Raw genomic sequence first — 16,271 nt, forward strand, 5'->3', positions numbered from 1 at the left:
TCCTACTATTTTGGATTTATCACTCAATGGTATCCTGTTTGTCGCTGTCGATGCAGAGTATTGCTACATCAGTCTATATCTATGAGCATCTTCTTCAGTAGTAATTCAGTCTTGTTTACTGGAGTTGATTAGCTCGTGTTTGTCTTTGAAAACCTCATTCTTTCTTAAAGGGGTAGTGTTTTTCAAGAAGCAAGACTTTATGTAGATTATTATGTCCAGTTTTAGACACCAGGAAAATGTTTGGGAAGCTGTAATGTACATGGAAGAATGTGGCCAAGATGATGAAGGGTCTGGAGACCAAGTCCAGTGAGGAATGGTTGAGGGGGCTGTCTGTATTTAGCTTGGAGAGGTAGAGATTGAGAAGTGATGTTAGCTATTTTCAAATATTTGAGGGACTGTCACTTGGAAGGTTGTTTAGTTCCAGATTGTTTTATGGGACTCTAGATGGGCTAAAATTGCAGGAAAGGTATTGTTCTGGGTTAAAGACTGGAAAGAACTTCTGACAGCCAAGCACTTTGTCAGTGGAATAGATTACTGGACAAGGTGATAGTGTGGATGTTTTTAAACAGAGATTTGATGACTGTGCAGGAGGTTTTAGCTATGGATTTCCAACATTTACTGGAGTAATGGTAGTCAGATTCCATGATCCTTGGTGTTCCTTCCATCTCTGTGATTCTAAGATTCTTAAACACCACTAGTGTAGCCCATTTCTACCCATGCTCTGGACAAATCGTATAACATTGAGGACTAGTAGCCATTGCTATCTATTCATGAATGATCAGGCATCAGGAATGAGTAGTGAGGTTGACAAGTTTGTGGATAAGAAACAGAGGGAAGTCATACAAGTGGATGAAAAGCTGCAAAACACAGAAGCAGATACATACTATTGGGTAAATGGGCAGTAAGGTGGGAAACAGGTTTCAGTGGAAGCAAGTGGAAAATGATGGGCATTGGAATAACCTCCATCCATCCCTCTCTCCCTCCCTCCATCCATCCATGACACCTTTAGGCCGCCACATTTCAGTTGGCTATAAGCTTTTGTGGACTGTAGTCCAGTTTTATCCAAAGAAGTGGGCTTATGCTAAACAAAATGTGTTAATCTTAGAGGTGCCATGGAATGGTTTGATATTTCCCTTGAAGAGTACACATGGCACAAATGCATTTGGAGAAGCAGTACAGAGTTTGGAAGCGTTGCCTTATGGACCGCCACCAGTACTGCCAGTTGTTGTTCAAGTAGTTTGATTTCCAAGCTCTGAAACAGTCTGCCTCTAAATATTATATTGTGGGGGAGCACATGCAGGAGAACCCTGTTGCCTTCCTGCCTTGCTCTGCCAGAGATGTTTGGCTGGCTCACTGCAGGAAGCAGGAGGCTGGCCAAATCGACCTTTTGGTCACCATCACTACTGCTCTTCTTCCATTCTAAGATATCAAATTAACTTCCTGTGTTTAAGAAGCGGAAACCCAAAGGCCGTCTTCCAACCACTCTGTGGGCCGGCAGCAATTAAAGACAAGAAAGCTGAGTGAAATCCAGGAGCCACAGACAGAGATTTGGTAGGGTTCGTATACCTCAAAGCAGTCCAAAGGGAACTGAACACCCAAATTTGGGTACACCAGCATCTATAATTCAGTATCCTTAAAGGACTATTGAAACCAACAAGGTGAAAGGCTATTTGGCTGGACTAAAGATCCCATTATTGTCACAGTTATACGATTGATGCTTTTCTCCGCATCAAGACTATTTTACAGTGGTGCCTCGCTTAACGATTGCCTCACTTAACGAGGAAATCATTTGAGGATTAGGTTTTTGCGATCGCAAAAGCGATCGCAAAATGATGGTTTAAATGGGAAAAATCCACTTCACGATGATCAGTTCCCTGCCTTGGGAACCGGTTGTCGCATTACGATGATCTAAAAACAGCTGATTGTCAGGATTCAGAATGGCTGCTGGGTGTACAAAATGGCTCCCCACTGTTTTTAGGAGGCATTTTTCGCTATACAGGCACCCGAAAATGGCCGCTCCTATGGAGGATCTTCGCTGGACGGTGAGTTTTCAGCCCATTGGAACGCATTGAACGGGTTTCAATGCATTTCAGTGGGCTTTTTTATTTTGCTTTATGATGTTTTCGCTCTACAGCGATTTCGCTGGAACGAATTAACATTGTCAAGCGAGGCACCACTGTATTTGTACAGCCATGTGTATATACCCCCACTTTCTGGGATCTGGAATAGCCCCATCTGATAAATATGTGGAGAGGGGGGAGGAGAGGATCCTTATCTTCTCATGGTACATATGAGGGGGCCATCATAAATGTTGGGATGTCTCTTGAAACTAGTAATGTTGTGGAGTTGAAGCTCCTTGTGTCACAAAACAGCACACGTTTTTTATTTGTACAGGTGGTGGCATCATTCTAAGATCTCTCTCAAGTTTCTCTGCTCCCCCTGACCTAGGCTGCAGTCCTCACCAGGGTCCAGTAGATCAGTGAATTTTCTCAGCTGTCAAGGATTGTTATGACTGTGAGCTGCCCCCTGTTGTTGTGCAAAGTATTTTTGGGTAGCTTGGCTTTGAACGAGCAATTAAGACCTATTCACTTTCCAAAAGATCTGCTCCTGCTAGAGAGGGACTGCTGGCTAGGATTGGTTTGTTTATAACTGCATGTAATCCTGGAGCCTCTTTGTGTGTGTGTGTGTGTGTGTGTGTGTGTGTGTGTGTGCGTGCGTGCGTGTGCGTGGGTGCGTGCGTGTGCGTGGGTGCGTGCGTGCGTGCCAAGGGGCCCATCACAATGCATCTGCATTTCAATACAGTATTTACCACTGCATTGCTTCTGTGCTAGATTTCTTCCTGGATCATGTAATTCATGTAATGGCCGGGGGGAGGGGGGGAATCAATATTATTGCTGCTGGGAAAGACATCATGACCTGAGATCCAGGAGTTCTTTTGGACTTCCTGAATCCACCAGCCAGTGACTAGTGACCTTATTGGGGGGGATTGTGTGTGTGTGTAAGATTCTGCAAGATATAGTCCAAAAGAGCAAGTTTTGGACAGGAATTCAGGAATGTTCTGAGTTCTTTATTCAGAATTATACGCCTAACAAGAAATTTCCGGTGTCCCAGTGGCAGTGATCTTTGTCCGGAATACCTGGAAGAGCAAAGTCTGCTGGTAATTAAATATAAGTCATCAGGCCATTGAGTCTCTCTCCAGAGCATTTTACTTCTGATCCTTTAACCCTGGCAACTGTATATTCCTTTCACTAGCAAGGCAAAGCCGCTTGACTGATTTTACTTCTCTCTCCCTTGCAGCTGCGTAAATGAGTATGGAAGATTATGACTTTCTCTTCAAAATAGTTTTAATTGGGAACGCCGGCGTAGGGAAGACCTGCTTGGTTCGACGGTTCACTCAGGTAAGAATGTAGCCGAAGAGCTTCTTAAAAACTTACAGAGCAGAATTTTGACAAAACCGGGCAGGGTGTGATGTGCATGTACCAGATCTGTATGCCTCTTGTAGTTTTCTAGAGGAGGGTGCTGGGGCCTGGCAGAACCTGAGTCATATATTGGCAGGAGGCAGAATCGTGCCATAATATAAAACACAGGCAGCTTGGCAACCTACGTGTGAGGTGTGTAAGGATGTTACTATTGCCAGGATTATGATGACCTGCCCTTCAAAATGATCCCAGGGGGTGGGTGTGGTAGTCCGTTCCTTGGGCACATCATGAGAAGGCAGGGTCTCTGGAAGACAATAATGCTGGGAAAAGTGGAAGGCAGCAGGAAGAGAGGAAGAGCAAATAGGAGATGGACTGACTCCCTGAAGGAAGCCACAGGGTTGAGTTTACAAGAGCTGAGCAGGGCAGTTGAGGACAGGCGCTTTTGGAAACCTCTCGTTCGTAGGGTTTCCTCCAATTTACAGGGTGGCTGTAAATTGGAGGCAACATGACAGCACACAACAACAACAACAACAACAACAACAACAACAACAACAACAACAACAACAACAACAACAACAACAACAACAACAACAACAACAACAAGGAAATAAACAAAAGATGCCTGTCGCACCTTTCCAACTAATACAGTGCCATATTTTTTGGGGGGGGCAATCCACTGTGTTGTTGTTGTTGTTTAGTCGTTAAGTCATGTCGGACTCTTCGTGACCCCATGGACCAGAGCACTTCCACTGCCTCCCGGAGTTGGGTCAAATTCATGATCGTAGTTTCGATGACCCTGTCCAACCCTCTTGCCCTCTGTCGTCCCCTTCTCCTCTTGCCTTCACTCTTTCCCAACATCAGGGTCTTTTCCAGGGAGCCTTCTCTTCTCATGAGATGGGCAAAGGATTGGAGCCTCAGCTTTAGGATCTGTCCTTCCAGTGAACACTCAGGGTTGATTTCCTTCATAATGGATAGGTATGTTCTCCTTGCAGTCCAGGGGACTCTCAAGAGCCTCCTCCAGCACCACAATTCAAAAGCATCAATTCTTTGGCGGTCAGCCTTCTTTATGGTCCAGCTCTCACTTCCATACATCGCTACTGGAAAAACCATAGTTTTTTGACTATTCGGACTCTTGTTGGCAAGGTGATGTCTCTGTTTTTTAAGATGCTATCTAAGTTTGTCATTACCTTCTTCCCAAGAAGCAGGCGTCTTTTAATTTCGTGGTTGCTGTCACCACTATACTCCTTCACATTTCTTCTCACATCCGAATAATTGGATTGTTAGCCATGAAAGTTTGCCTTCTAACATATCTGTTTGTTTTGCAAGCATCCCCCGGAGGAGGCCTTTGTTTTCTTCTGTTCTGTTGGTTTATTTTTGTTGTAAACGCTGGCAAGATGGGCAGCTGGGTTGAATTGTATAAGGTCCAAGAGGACAGGGTTGCCATATGGCTTTGTTTCATTTGGGGGCTTACTCTGGGGATGGGGGCAACTTGCCGAGCTTGTCCCATCAGCAGATGTCTTCTGATGAGATACAAGCAGTATCCGAGAGAGAAGCAGCCACTCCTCCATCTTCTGGGGGTCCCTTTGAAATTGGAGGTGGGTGTCCTGCTTCCCAGTGGTGTGTCAGCACATCGATCTGAATGGCCCCCAACGGATGGTGTTGCCCACATAGGGCTCTTTCATCTCATTCTTTCTCTAGTCAAGAACGGCCTTGCTTTTGCCTCTTTTCCTATCAGAGCTTGGAGGCTCTCGTGGCGGGCCTGAGGAACGATGTCTCCCAAGTCATTGTTCAGCCAACATGTTCTGTTCCTCCACTGCACGTCTATGGCCATTCATTTTATCTTCACCGATTAGTTGGAACACCTTGCACTTTCTGTTTCTCAGAACATTATTAAGTGTTCTAGCCTTTTGTATTGTACAAGTTTTGTGATTTTTCTGTCATTATTCATTCCCTTTGGGGTTCCTTCATTGGTCAGTCGCTTGATCGAAGACAGTCATCATTCAGGAATAAATCAGCATTTCAAATGCTCCTCTGTTGTTCTTTTCAAATATCTGAACCAACCTTCTAAAAATCAATGCACAGCACTGTACAAAGTGTACAGTATTCTCAAAGCCAATGTTCAGTTTTTGGTGCAGATTGCTTTCTTCACCTTAAGGCGACCTCTATCCTGGCCTGTACTGCATGGCTATAATGGTTCATTCAAGCAAGTGTCAAATGTCCAGACCCAATCCTGTGACATTCTAGTGAGGGATTGTCCACCTTCTGTCAAACTTAATACCTTTTCATCAGACAACCTTTTGGCAAGTGATGCTGTGTTTCCTTCTAAGTTACTTTTTGTTGTGTGTTTTAAGTTGCTTTTTCAATGTAACTGTTTTAATGGATTGTCCTTTAATGGTTGTTGCTGTTGTTACATGCTGTCAAGTTGGCATATTTTCTCATGGGCACACAAAGGAAGCCAGGTAGGCAGGGAAGCATCCACACCTACATCCCACACAGAGTCCTTCTGCCTTTGATAAGGAGGCGGGCAAGAGCAGAATAGGTCGGGCAGCCTGAGGTAGGGCAGTACCTCACTTGCATTCATGGAGAAACCAGCACTGTACCATGGAAGTGTGTGTGTGTGTGTGTGTGTGTGTGTGTGTGTGTGTGTGCGTGCGTGTGTGCGTGCGTGCGTGCGCGCATTCTGTGCTGTCAAGCCAGAACCAACTTGGTTGTTGTTGTTGTTGTTGTTGTTAAGTTGTGTCCGACTCTTCGTGACCCCATGGACCAGAGCACACCAGGTCCTCCTGTCTTCCACTGCCTACCACAGTTTGGTCAAATTCATGTTGATCGCTTCGATGACACTGTCCAGCCATCTCGTCCTCTGTCGTCCCCTTCTCCTCTTGCCTTCACACTTTCCCAACATCAGGGTCTTTTCCAGGGATCTTCTCTTTTCATGATATGGCCAAAGGATTGGAGCCTCAGCTTCAGGATCTGTCCTTCCGGTGAGCACTCAGGGTTGATTTCTTTCAGAACAGATAGGTTTGTTCTCCTTGTAGTCCAGGGGACTGTCAAGAGCCTCCTCCAGCACCACAATTCAAAAGCATCAATTCTTCGGCGGTCTGCTTTCTTTATGGTCCAGCTCTCACTTCCATACATCAGTACTGGAAAAACCATAGCTTTGACTATGTGGACCTTTGTTAGCAAGGTGATGTAGAACCAACTTACAGAGACCCTAACATGGCTTTCAAGGTAAGTGAGATATTTAAGGAGTGGTTTTACCAGTGAGTTTCCATGGCTGAGCAGAGATTTGAACCCATGTCTCCTGGGTCCTAGTCCATCACTCAGTCCACTACACCACATTGGATATCTGCCCTTTAATTGCATTTCATTTATTCCCGCTGGGAGTCAACTGAGACCTATTTTTAGAAGAAAGGCAAGTTATTGTTCCAAAAACAAATAAATGAGGAAGCTTTGAGGTTGTGGTTGCTGCATTTTATGAAGGCTATTGCAGAATTACCCAATGTGGGTAGTGAATCGAGGGTTACGGTTAGGCCTGGGTTCGAATCCCACTGCCGTGGAAACTCACTAGGAGTATGGAACTGGCAAACCCACGTCTTAAATATCTCACTTGGATTGAAAGCCCCATTAAGATTGCTGTAAGTCGGTTCTGAATTGACAGCACATAAGAACACATTTTAGAACTGGGAAAGGTGAAGAAAAGGACAATCAGAAGGATCTTGGCTGGAGCAAGTCCCTACAATTCCCATTTTGGAGGCTTTTTGTATTTAAAAGGCAAGTAGGGTCAGGGATGACAGAGGAGGTATAAAATGATTCATGATAGGAACAGGTGTGTTTTCCTTGCTATTTTACAATAACAGAAGCCAGGGTCATGCTATTAAGTGGAACGATGACAAGGTCAAGGCAGGTAAGAGGAAGTAATTCTTTACAGAGTGCATTGCCAAATTATGGACTGTGATATATAGCGATGGTTTGAATGTCTTTAAAAGTGGGTCAGACAAATTCACGGAGGCTAAAATTACCCATAGCTGCTTGTACGCTACCTCCAGAGTCGGATATCCTCTTCGGTGTTATGTCTGTCAGCCCCAATTACTGGGGAACAGTAGCGGGGGACTCCTGCACGTGGACTTCTCCTTGGCCTCTGGTGGGTGGAAACAGAATACTTCTGGAGGTAGGCTTTATGGCCTGGTCAACTGAGCTCTTCCTATGTATTTAGGAGGAGGTAGTTCCTGTGTGGGTTTCCTTTTATAAACATCCAACGTTCTGTTGACTCAGGCATGTCGTGAGAATGGCTGGCGGTCAGATTCCAAAAGGTCTCCTGTATGGAGAATTAGTGCAGGGAAATGGCCCCAGAGGGAGACCACATCTGAGATACAAGGAGATCTGCAAGCGAGATCTGAAGGCCTTAGGAATGGAGCTCAACAGATGTGAAAGCTTGACATCTGAGCATTCAGCCTGGAGGCAGGCGGTGCATCACAGCCTTACCCAATTTGAAGAGACCCTTGTCCAGCAGGCCAAGGCAAAGAGGCAGTCACGAAAGCAGCCAAATCAGGGAGCTGGACAGGAGACAGATTGTATTTGTCTTCAGTGTGGAAGGGATGGTCACTCTCGAATTGGCCTTCTCAGCCACACCAGATATTTTTCCAAGACCTCTGTTCAGAGCATGTGACCATAATCTCTCAAGACTGAAGGATGCCTACACAAAACATCCAAATAAAAATCAAATAGCCTGAGCAGTGTTCAGTTGTCTGGTTAGAAAGCAGCTTGCACTGAATCTAGGTAACTGATTGAATGTTTTTTGGCCACTGGCATTTTTGAACTGTTTAGCCCTTCTTCACCACTGAGAACTTCCAAAGAAGCAGCCTTTGGGAAAGTTAAATTTCCCTTTTAGTTGTGCTTGGCTGTGCATCATGGGCACAAGAGTGAAAATAGAACCCACTGCACAGAGTAACCTGACTAGTGTTGCCACCCCTTTTGAGGATCTCTGTGGCTGCTCTGTGTGATGGCTGTATCCAGTGATTAATGAGTTGTGGAGGAAAAGCAAACAAGAAGCTGCTGTTGCTTGCTTGCTTCTCCCCCCCCCCCCAAAAAAATCAGATTTTGCAAAAGAAAAATTGTCGATCACCTAGTTTCCTTGTGAGTTGACGGTTTCTGGAAAGTGTCTCCAGGCAATTTCTGCTTCTTCCTAGGAAACATAGATATTTATTGCTGTGCACATTTTTTTTTACTTAACAGAAGCCGTTCTTTGTGAGGAGAGGTAAAATTCACATATGTTTAAAAGAATGAGAAATATTTGGGCTTGTTCAACTGCTCTCTGATCACTTCCAGATGATGGTTCTCCTGACATGGCAGGACTTGTCCCAAATAGCTACTTTGGAGATTGTTTTTTGGTTTTTTGGGTGGGTGGGGGGAGGCTCTGGGAGGGCCCTTGAGGCAGCAGAATGGAGAAGTGCCTGTGGCCTGTTGGATGCACTTTTCCTCCCCGCCTTGCACCGAGTGGGAGTGTTTGGAGATGGCTTCAGCTATCAACCCACTGGCAGCAATCGCCATGCAAGGAACGGCCATACTTTTCTGTATTAACCTGGGGCTAGCCCTGAAATGCCTTATTCTCATTACACCAAAGGGCTATTAATGAATCTGAACAGATTACTCTTGTGGCAGAAAATCAACAGATTTATCTCTAGTATTCTAAGAGGACAAGCAACCTTGCCAGCAGGCGAGAGGGCTTCTGCGGTGGGGGTGGAAGATGTAGGCCCATGCCAAGGCAGAACCTCCTCACTGATGGCTGCGAAACAATCCTTTTGTTTCTAAAACTTCTGCTGACCCAACTGTTGAACAGATAAGATCACAGTTTTGCTCTGTTTTGCTTTTTAAGAAGCATAGACCAGGTATCAACATTTCCCGGAACACCATCTTCTGCAGTATACTAGAACCCAAGCAGAAAGCTGAGCCCATGTTGTGCTGCCAGGTCTGGGTGGGGAGTAGAAAGATCGTAGATGGAGGTCTAATGGATGGATCTGTGGAGTGTTTGGATGCTAATAAAAAAGAAAGGAGATTTTCTGAACTTGTAGTTCACTGACATCTACCCTGTTGTTAATAAAATGAATAATTTTGTGGGTTGGGTTTCTGTAGCTTTACACAGTAGGTTTCTGAAGTCATCAGATTCTTCTGCTGACTAGCAAAATATGAAATGTTAGGCATCTGTGGTACCCAAAGTCTCGTACAAATAATATTTTTCCTTTTTTTTTTTGTCCTCCAAAAGGGTCTTTTCCCACCAGGACAAGGAGCCACCATTGGGGTTGACTTTATGATTAAGACAGTGGAGATAAATGGTGAAAAAGTAAAGGTAAGTCTTTGCTTCACTTTTCTGGTTCCATTTTTGGACCTTACTTGTATTTTACATGAAAGTACGTGCGAAACAGGTACTTCTATGAATTGGGGAAATGTCTGATGCTTCTGATGAAAAAAAAACACACACAGAAAAACTTTGTGGTATGTAGTTTACCAGTTCACCCCTACATTGCACTGGATCTGCTGCTAATGTCTATCGCATAAGATGCCCAGTCACAGAAATGGGGTACCCGTGTTGGGAGACCCCATGGAGGTACCACTTTTCATCTTCCTGTTTCTTTACTTGGCACTGACCTTCATGGCGCAGTGGTTAAACCGCTGTACTGCAGCTCACGACCTGGGGTTCAATCCCAGGTAGCCGGCTCAAGGTTGACTCAGCCTTCTATCCTTCCGAGGTTGGTAAAATGAGTACCCAGCTTGCTGGAGGGGGGGGGGGGATGTGTAGCCTGCATAATTAACTTATAAACTGCCCAGAGAGTGCTTGAAGCACTATGGGGCAGTATATAAGCAGCACACTTTGCTTTACTTTTGCAGCCACCCCCTCTGCAGCTTAAGCCCCAAATCAACTTCCCTAATAAAGCTTGGGAAATCTGCTCAAGAAAAGAGTGCCGAGGTTGGGAGGATATGGGTTAAGTTTCTCACTGTCCTTCTGGCTTCTCTGTAGATCTTTGTCCCCCCCCCCCCAATTTGCTTTGAGTCATTGAGGCAGACTGAGAGACTGGGAATCCATCATTTGCTGTCTTCTCCTGGCCTTAGCTAGTAATTTGGATGTAGATGGGATACTTTTAGAAAGGGGAGCAGAAATAGCTATAGAAGTACAGCAAGTACAAATTGCCTGCAGTCATTGAAATAATTTACGGACGGGCCCTGAGAAGACTGAAATCAGTGGGGAACAAGCCAGTGCTGAAGGATCCCCTCTTTGCTAAGCAGCAGTCTCACGTTAGAGCGATGTTGGGAAGCTTTCTGCGAATCCTCTGTCCCTGGTATGCCAAGAGCTTCGTGGCCTTGCTTGTCTCTTGGTGAAAGTTAATCCTTGAGGGGAGGGGAGTGACAGCACGGTGTGGAGATTCTCATGCCCATTGGGAAGATTCTAGAAACAGGGACTATGAAAATACGAGTCTGAAATAAAAAGTAAGGCACCATTTAGAAATAACAACGTGGGAGAGAATGGCTTGAATTCCTACATTGGTCCCCAACCTTGGGCCTCCAGATGTTCTTGGACATCAACTCCCAGAAATCCTGGCCAGCGGAGGTGGTGGTGAAGGCTTCTGGGGGTTGTAGTCCAAGAACATCTGGAGGCCCAAGGTTGGGGACCCTCAGAGTGAAAACTGCTTGAATAGCTGTGTTTTGCTCATGGAGACCCGTGGCTAATTATGTGTTCAAGAACAGGGACAGTCATCCATTTTAGTAGCTCTAGGTGGCAGAGCACCAAGGCTGGTTATTAATGACTTCCCCAGCCTTAGGAAAGACCTTGCACAGTGCTGCCTCCATGAGGAATTGTCTTCTTCAGACGTGCCTCGCCCGAAGAAGACGTCAAAGCTGAGCACTTGAAGGCATTGGGATTTGGAACATCGCTTTGTTGTTGCATGGACGCTTTCCCAAGGAACTTCACCTCCAGTGTGTGGCTCTGTGGGGGGTCTTCAGAAACAAGGATTTCAGAACCAGAAGTAGCCAGCTTCGTGCACAAGTGTGCTTGCCATTTTTTGCAGTGTGTACAGCTCAGCCAAGAGCTTTGTGGGGTTCTGGCAATGCGCTGATGTGTGTTTGCAACACTGCAGCTCGCAGTAGGCTGCTTCACTTCTTGCCTAATTTGGTGGGTGAGCTTGGTCTGTCTCGGATAATGAACTTCCGGAACGTGCTGCCACCAGATGTGACCATGGTCTCAGGATTTAGATAACTTTATAAGCATGTCAAACAATTTATGTTGCTGGGTTTTTTATTTATTTATTCATTCATTTTTGTATTCATTGATCCTTTTAGTATTGTATACTCATTGTTCAATAAAGTCTTTTGATTGTTGTAAACTGCCTTGGGTCCTTTTAAAGGAGAAAGGAGGATTAAAAATATTTTAAATCAAAAATAAAATAAAATGGAGGCTATCAAAGAGAATCAAGGTTATTAGGAGTGATAGTTTAAAGGGAAACTCTAAAGCAGTGTTTCCCAACCATGGGTCCCCAGATCTTCTTTGATTAAGACCCCCAGAAGCCTTCACCACTAGTGATGCTGGCCAGGATTTCTGGGTGTTGCAGCCCAAGACCATCTGGAGACCCAAGACTGGGAGACCATTGCTGTTGAATCCTCTTTTTTCCAGTTGTCATGTGCAGAGTTGGAGAAAATAGGGAGTGTGTGATCTTGGGAGGAGAGACAGAGCAAGAGCGGGCAAGTGAGCAAAATATGTCCTCTTGCCGTCTGGGGAATCGACCATCAGCCATTCCATCAGGTGGCCCTAGATGTGGCCTTTAGTTCTCCTGAAAGATCACCTCTTCTTGACAATTCCTTTCTCTCCCTCAATTGTATCTGTTCATGCTTCTTGTGATAAGAACTTTTTCCGCTTTAAGATGTGGTATTTCAAGTTGCTTTCCCCCTCTTTCCCTTCTCTTCCTCTTTTCTTTGGTGTTCTCCCTTATTGATTGTAAGCCTAAGGGCAGCGACTGTCCTCCTTGTTTATTGATTTCATGTGAGCAGCCACTTAGGTAAAAAATGATTCAAATGCATTAGCCCACAGGCTGATTTTGCTGTTGTTTTTTTCTCCAAGGCTAAAAGGCAGCTTGCAACTCCAGAGGAAAGAAAATATTTCCTCTCTTTTTGTCCGGAACCAAGCAGCCCAGCTCCTTGGATGTCCTGGATGAGATGTGATGCCCTGGCTTTCTTTTAGAGAGATTGTTCTGCCAAAAGCCTTGGAGAATCAAAAGATCCTTCCTAGAAGTTGGCCCCGAAATCTGCCTGGGTTTCATGGATTTGGGAGGTGGGGCTTGAAGGGGGAAGGGAAATAGAACGCTTTGGAAAAGCCTTCCTTTCTCATCGCTAGTCAGCTTTTTGCAGCAGGACCTCGGAAGTGGGTCGTAAAGATTGTGTGCTTACTTTTCAACGTGCACAGAATCACCCTGCTTGGCGGCCGCTGATTAATTGGGTGGTTTTCAACTGAGCATCTCTTGCAGTTCTAAAACAGGCAAACAATGAAAAATAACGCCGGTAAAAATCTTGGCTTGTGAATGATTAGGTCAAACTGGGGAGACTTAATGTTCTTCCTCATCTGCTACCCCTTGTCCCTCTTGCCCAGACAGATCCCGTTGTCGTGATCCGAGGGGGTGCAACCTCTGTAGAGCTTCCGGGCAGTTTTCTAATGCTGGCATTAAAATTCCATGCCAGAAAGGCTGTCGCTCTCCATCACTGATGTGAGGACATGATAAATATCACATCTGTATTTCCAGACACAGTTACGTCCTTGGAGGAGAATCATCTAGTGTGTCATCTCGGCTTTGTGCCCTGAATGTAAATCTGTAAATGCAGAAGGGCTGGAAGAAGATTGTAAGGAGAACTGGAGAAAAGGCACCATAAGAGCTTTGTGACATTATAAATCCAGGACATCTACGGGTTTCTTCTACTTCCTGTCCCCCATGGGTATTTTGCATCTAAAACTAAAACAGATCTTGGAAGGTTTACTTGCTTTGGACTACAACTGCCAGAATCCAACAGCCATTATGAGCAGTGGCCAAATATAAGTAAAACTCTGGTTAAAACCATCGTTGTAAGACCCAGTGAGTCCAGGGTTTATTTCCTTGATTTTTCATCTTCTACTGTGGCCATCAGGAGGGCCCCCCACTGTTAAAATGATCGGAGTCCCTACTTTTTTTTAAATAGGGGGTAGAATTCTGCCTAGTAACTACCATTTGTTTGTAATAAGCAGGGTGCTTATTTATGAGTTTATGACTCCAGCTTCTTTACTAACCATAAACCTGAGTTTCCTTTGGCTTAAAAAGAAACCGAAGCAAACTGTATGATATAGACAGTACAATACAAATTTGCTCGCTTTCGTTTTGTGACTGGTGGTTGGGAAGGTCATCAGGCTTTATTTGCAAGTCTGATTGGTCAAAAATGAAGCTTTGTACAATTCCTGTCGGTTTCTATATGAGCCATCTACGGGCTCCGATTCGGTCTTTAGTTAAACGGTAGAAGCAGATGCTTCCAGACTTATTCTCCTTGCCCTTCCATGAGAGGAGGGTACACATCTGGGGCTTGTTTCTTTGGTGCTACGCTAGGATCTAGCTTTATGTTGGTAATAGTCCAGAGAAACGGATCAGAAGTGCAGTTAAAACTGGGAAGAGCAAGGGCTCCTTTAGAATAATGGAGTTGGACGAGGCTTATAAAACCATTGAGTCCAACCCCTTGCTCAAGGCAGGAATCCAAATCAAAGCAGATCTGACAGACGATTTTTCTTGTGAATGCCTCCAGCATTGGAACGCTCACCACTTCTCAAGGTAATTGTTTCCATTGTTGTACTGCTCTAACGGTTAAGAAGTTTTCCCTGATACTGTACTCAGCCTAAATCTGGCTTCCTGTAGCTTGAGCCTACTCCCTTAAGCATTCCTTATAGATTTGGTTTCTAGATGTCTTGTCATATTGGTTGCCCTTGTCTGGACATGTTCCAGGTAGCTGATGTCCAATAATTGCAATGCCATAGCTGGACACAGGGTTCCAGGTGAGATCTGACTAAAGCAGAATTGAGTGATACTATTTATTCTTCTTTGTGGCTTCTGTAAATCACACGTATGGGTTCTGTGCCTGCTCAGAGTAGCATTTGGAATATTTTAGAGCTGGGACTGTTCCTTTCCTTGATCTGGACGCTAAACTGCTTTTGATACACTTAGGTAGAACATTTGCTTTTTTTGCTGCCATGTCACATTGTTGACTCAAGTTTAGCCTGTGCTTTACTAAGAGTCCTTGATCCTTTTCACAGACATTACTGTCAAGCCATGTATCTTGTATTGGTGTGTCTGATCTTTCCTGTTTGAGTAAATAACTTTACATTGTCCCCTGTTGACCCACGTTGTTTTCTTTGGCCCAATTCTCCAATCTCTTAAGGTAATCTTGAATCTTGATTCTGTTTTCTCAAGCATTCGCTTTTTCTCTTGGTTCAGTGTCATCTGAAAAGTTGACCAGGTATCCCTGTGTGTCTTCACAGGTTTGCTTAAAAACCATCATAGTTAAAGAGAAGTATACCTCTGAATACTATTGACTTGGGGATACAAAGCAAGAGAAGGCTTGCATCCTTCCTGCCTATGGGTTTCTCAGAAATATCTGCCTGTCTACATTTTGTTTGATCACAACTTTTTCACACTACAATTGATAGAGCACTCTAGCCAGGAGTTCTTGGAGTTATAATTCTCAGAAGGCAATGATTTGGATCTGTGGCCTGATCCTGCAGGGCACAACCAGTATCCTTAAAATGGGGTTGGGTTTATTGGAATGCCATTGGCATGAACTAGTTTATTCCAGTTCGTACAGTTGGCAGCACAGGTGCCGCTGCTTCCCTCCCCTGCCACCTCTGGTTCAATCAGCCCCTCACCGGGCCCATCATCCTAGCTTCCAGCACCTCCTCCACTAATCTTCCAGTCCCAGCAGCAGCACAGGCTTCTCTGCCCCGCTCCCTTGGCTGATCTGCCACTCAGAGAAAAGGGCGGGGCAGAGAAGTCTGGGCTGCTGCTCGTCACTGGGCGATTAGCCGAGGAGGTGTGGAAAGCTGGGCCTGGTGAGGGGCTGATTGGCTGAGGAGGCAGGGAAAGGGGAGCAGCAGCACCTGTGCTGCCAGCTTCACGAACTGGAACGAACCAGTCCGTGCCCATCTCTATCCACGGCTTTATGAGGAGGTGGGAAGATCGCAGGTCGGAGGTGCACGGCGATCTGTTAATGATTTTTGTGCTAATGCAGTCTTTTTCTTTCCTCACTTCCCTGCCATGAAAAAACAAAAGCTGCAGATCTGGGACACAGCAGGACAAGAGAGATTCCGATCTATTACTCAGAGCTACTATCGGAGCGCCAATGCGTTAATCCTGACCTACGACATAACGTGTGAAGAGTCCTTCCGATGCTTGCCAGAGTGGCTGCGAGAGATAGAGCAGTATGCCAGCAATAAGGTCATCACTGTCCTAGTGGGTAAGAGAAAGCTGGGGCTTCTTTGGCAGAGGGAAACTCCTCGTGGCAAATCAGCAGGAATGTTTCTAAAAGGGAGAGGGAGGGGCGGCAGAAATGTGTTTGTTGGAGGGCACTGCAGCAACCATTCGCAGCCATTTGCTCTTGGAATCAAAATCCGATCCCTGGAGCAAATTTTATGAAGACCCTGGTAAGCTCAGACACAAAACTCAATGGGAGGTTAAAATCACGAATCTATCTGTTTGTAAGGACTAAGGGCATGTTTTCAAAAACAGTACATGCGATGTTGCAGAATTTCTGTTTTGAAGAGTTAATCATACATAGTTTACATTTAATTTGTATTTAATAATTTCC

General features: G+C 45.0%; 1 protein-coding gene across 4 annotated transcripts in view; it reads left to right on the plus strand.

Moving 5' to 3' along the window:
- The window catches only part of RAB30 (RAB30, member RAS oncogene family), a 66,396-nt gene that overhangs the window by 43,477 nt on the left and 6,648 nt on the right, over positions 1–16,271 (plus strand). For 3 of the 4 annotated variants that reach the window (XM_020808170.3, XM_072993504.2, XM_020808171.3), the window contains exons 2-4: positions 3,298–3,398; positions 9,679–9,762; positions 15,737–15,920. In XM_020808170.3, the coding sequence (XP_020663829.1) occupies positions 3,306–3,398; positions 9,679–9,762; positions 15,737–15,920 (361 nt within the window). In that variant the 5' untranslated portion in view covers positions 3,298–3,305. Of the gene's footprint in view, positions 1–2,868; positions 3,158–3,297; positions 3,399–9,678; positions 9,763–15,736; positions 15,921–16,271 lie in introns of those variants that run through there. The other variant, XM_020808172.3, reaches the window with a different exon arrangement.

This window comes from Pogona vitticeps, chromosome 3, assembly GCF_051106095.1.
Source record: "Pogona vitticeps strain Pit_001003342236 chromosome 3, PviZW2.1, whole genome shotgun sequence".
In the NCBI taxonomy this organism is placed as follows: Eukaryota; Metazoa; Chordata; class Lepidosauria; order Squamata; family Agamidae; genus Pogona; species Pogona vitticeps.